The sequence below is a fragment of the Phascolarctos cinereus genome, unplaced genomic scaffold (assembly GCF_003287225.1).
Source record: "Phascolarctos cinereus isolate Bilbo 61053 unplaced genomic scaffold, phaCin_HiC Scaffold_726;HRSCAF=1367, whole genome shotgun sequence".
NCBI classification, from domain to species: Eukaryota; Metazoa; Chordata; class Mammalia; order Diprotodontia; family Phascolarctidae; genus Phascolarctos; species Phascolarctos cinereus.
In genome coordinates, this window is record NW_027556098.1 from 135,714,988 (window position 1) to 135,718,973 (window position 3,986).

The 3,986-nt window shown below is 45.9% G+C and overlaps 1 protein-coding gene across 1 annotated transcript; it reads right to left on the reverse strand.

The window, feature by feature from the left end:
• Positions 1–315: 315 nt before the first annotated feature.
• Positions 316–2,840, reverse strand: SFT2D3 (SFT2 domain containing 3). Its single transcript, XM_078146789.1, is given in 2 exon segments — positions 316–2,384; positions 2,387–2,840. Coding segments are annotated over 2 exon segments (687 nt in total). The 5' UTR covers positions 2,810–2,840; the 3' UTR covers positions 316–2,120.
• Positions 2,841–3,986: the final 1,146 nt, after the last annotated feature.

Sequence of the window (3,986 nt, forward strand, 5' to 3'; positions counted from 1 at the left end):
CTCTATAATGAACTGCATTGTTGACATGTAACAATGATTCTATCCCTGAAGAATCCATTTATTAAATGCACAGAGATAATGTGCATGGAATTCTCAACTGTAATGGTCACTGTACATATTAAATATGATTTTTTAATTTGTATAAAAATTAGGCCTTTAATGAATATCTCAAGTCTCCATTAAATGCTGTTTTATATAGGACAAGCATTGGTCTTAAACCCTCTTAAATTAAGTCAGCATCAACAAAGAAAACACTTGGCTTACAAATATTATATACTGTGAATATAAAATCTTTCTCAACCAGTCACACTATGCTCATTCTAAAGAGACTGTTTATTAGACAAGACAAAAATTCACAAAAAATGCTCATTAAGGATTCTTCACAAGACAATCAGTGGTACCAATTTTTCTGATCTGAAAGTCAAAATTTATTGTAACCCAATACATTAATACAGTATTATGATATTGTCTTTGAGAGGTAGATAGTTATCCCTATTTTAGAGACAGGGAAACTGAGGCAGAAAGTTATAACTTGCCCAAGTCCACATAGAATATCCAAAGAATTTCAATGAGAATATTCGTACCAGAGACATAACCTGAGTTTACCATAAATGGGACATAGGCTATCATACATACCCACTTTGCAATCACTATCTCCTGTATAAGAGTTGGCAAACAGGCATTAAAAGTTACTCAACAGTTCTGGGAATCAAGGAAATTTGACAGCATGCACCCAAGTCCAACTATGCATGTAAATATTGCCCAGCATTTCAGTTCCTGAATTGAAGCTGCAATCAATGTTTCTAGTGCCACTTGGTGTACTGCTTTCTTTTAAGAGTAATGTATGGCATGTCTAGCCTAAAATCACAATGGTGAAGGCCAGTTATTCAAACCGATAAAATCTTATTCAAGATTTGCAAATTTTCAATGTATAACACTTATCTTCCGACTGTTTAGATAAGTTTCTCTATTCCTAATCATTAGGCTCACAATCAAGTTTAAAGTGCAATATAAGCTTGTAAATAAATGATAATTTAGTAAGATTGTTGAAACTTAGGAATAATAACCACGAACAAGGCATTTGTCTACTAATGGAAACACCAACAGTACCTTACAATTTTTTGTCAGTTTACAAAGTTGTATACTACAGCTTAAAGACTAATAATACTATTTAAAAGTCTTACATTAGTTCTAACAGAAAATACATATATGGTTTAACTAATTTGCTCCCTTTGGACACAACATAAATTGTGTAGTAACTTGCTGATTCTCTAAATTCTTCCGTGAGGTTTTCCAGCACCATGTAGCTGTCTGTATTCCCGGCTGATGTCTTTAAACTTGCCAAGATAACAGCTCATTCTGAGGCAAGTTCTAGGAATCACGGCTGTACGCAGGTACATTTCTCCTTTATCACTGTAGCTTCCTGAAGCACAGAGCATTTTCTCTTAATCCTACAAGGCACCATAATGGCAACTTAAGAAAAAACACTCAAGAGAAAATAGAGGTGAATTACATAACTACAAATAAAATTCAGCTCTCAATATTAAAACCGCACAGACGCCTAAACTCACATTGTAAAGTTGCAAAATCAGTTGTTTAAAACTATGAGTGAGGGGAAAAAAAGACTAGGGTTGGTTAAGGTATTGTGCGCGCTCCGGTAACTTTAAATAAAAAGAAAAAAAAGATGAGATTAAAGTACAATAATACTCCCACCCAAAATACCTAAACGAAATAAAAACTAGCTAGTTAAATAAAAGCCCAAACGGAAGTCTTGTTCGTTTTCACCGAACTTATTTTAGTACAATGAAAAAACAACATTCGCAAAAGCTATTCCGCAGGTGAAGTCAAAAGTCACCGGGAGAACATTCGTGGTTAATTCACATCAGAGGTGCCCGAGTCGAGGGGCGCTGCTGCGCGCTCCATTCCTGGTATCGGGCGCCGCCGGGCTCGGACAGGCGTCCCTGGGCTTCCAGGCTCCTCGATGCTCGGGGACCCGGCCCCCGCGGCCACCCCCCCTCACCGCTCACGAGGCCCGCGGTCCAGCGCCGGGTCACGTCCGCGGGCCCGGGCGTCCCCGCCCCGCCTCAGTCTCGGGGTTCGCGCTCAGCAGGCCGGGCGGCTCACACTGGCAGGGTCCGTGCCAGGCCGCCGCAGAGGCCCCCGAGCGCGTAGCGCAGGGCCGGGCCACCGCCCCAGGGCAGCAGGCCGAAGAGCGCGGCCAGCAGCGCGGCCACCTGCGAGGCGGCGCCGAGCGCCGTGAGCGCCGTGCTGCGCAGCCCCAGCGCCGCGTACAGCGTGCCGCCCAGCGCCGCCAGGTAGAGCAGCCCGGTCCGCGACGGCCGCTCCTCGCAGCGCAGCAGCCGCAGGCAGGCGGGGCCCCCCCGCGCAGCAGCGCAGAGGCCGCCAGCGCGAACACGGAGCCCAGCGACCAGAGCAGGGCGAACTTGCGGGCGCGAAGCAGCAGCATCGGCGCGTAGAGCGCGGCCAGCCCGAAGCAGAGCGCCGCCAACACCAGGCACACCCCGGTCGCCGACAGGCGCTGCCAGCGCGACAGGCTCGGCAGGCACGGCGGCCCTGGGCCCGGCTCCGGATCGTCAGGCGGCAGCGCCGGCCCCCGCAGCCAGGCCCAGCCCGGGCCGCCCCGGCCCGGGAAGGGATTCGCTCGGCCCAGCCAGACTCCCACCGAGGACGTCCTCCCCGCCCCAGCCGCCTCCTTTTCTTCCGCGGGCAGCAGCGGGACTGTATCCGCCGAGCTGGCGCCTTTTGACTGGGCCAAGTATTCCTGCAGCTGCCGGTTGAGGTCCGCCATGTTAGAGGGGGCGGGAGTCGCCTGGAGTGCATCCGGGTCACTCACCCAGTGAGTTTCGTCAAGGGGCGGGCACGTGCAAGGCAGGAAGGGCGGGGCCGGCAGCTGGGAGGCCGGAGAATGCTGGCATCCCTCCCCCTCCACCCCCCCTCCACAAAACCGATGTCTTTGGTCTAACCACGCCCTGCTCTGCAAGGACGCCTGGGATGCGCACAAACTTTACACAAAATTGAGATGAGACCTGAGTGTTTGATTAGGGGTTGAGGCACCTACACAAGTCTTTAAAATGAACATTAATATGAAAAAGGTACAGTACTTTTGAAGGGCTTCCTTTTAGGAGTGCTGTCCTATAGTTTGATTAGGGTCTAGTGACACCCTCAAGATAAAGAGCTTTAGAAGGACAGACCAAAAGCAATGGAAAGTACCAACAATTCCAGAGAAGTATTCCATATTTAACTGGAAGTTTTGCAGAAACTCAGTTTAGACCAATATCTAACCACATACATGTAACAGAACCAAAATAGCAAAGTAAGCTCAAAGTATGTATGTGCTCTGATTATTAAAAGTTTTGAGATTTGCTTTCTCTCCCTCCTTCCACCCACTACTTTGAGAAAGCAAGAGAAGCAAAACCCGGTTACAAACATGTACGGTCAAGCAAAACAAATTTTCTTTATTTGCTGTGTCTAAATATCTATCTATCTATATATCTCTATATAGAGAGATATATAGTCTGAGTGCCACCTTTCAGGGGACGAGTAACAGGCTTCTTGAGTCCCGTGGAATTGTGGTTGTTCTTTGAGTCATATTTTTAAAAGTAGAAAAGAACCAAATATGGTACTTTTTTCACAGCTGTAGTTGGGTGAATTCTCAACCAAACAAGTGGTAGAAATGTGAAAGAGAAAATAGACAGTTTTCACGTACGTGAAATTGAAAAGCTTTTGCCTGAATAAAATCATTACAACTAGAATGAGAAGTGCTCATTAGGAAAAAAATTTTGCATCATATGTCTGATAACTGGCTTAATATCCTAGAGCTATAGAGAACTAAAGCAAATATATATATCACCAAATGCAATTCTCTAATAGATAATCAAAGATTCTGAATGGTCTCAAAAGAAGAATTGCATACCATTAACAGTTATAGTAAGGGAGAAGCAAATTAAACCGTCTAGCCTTATTTC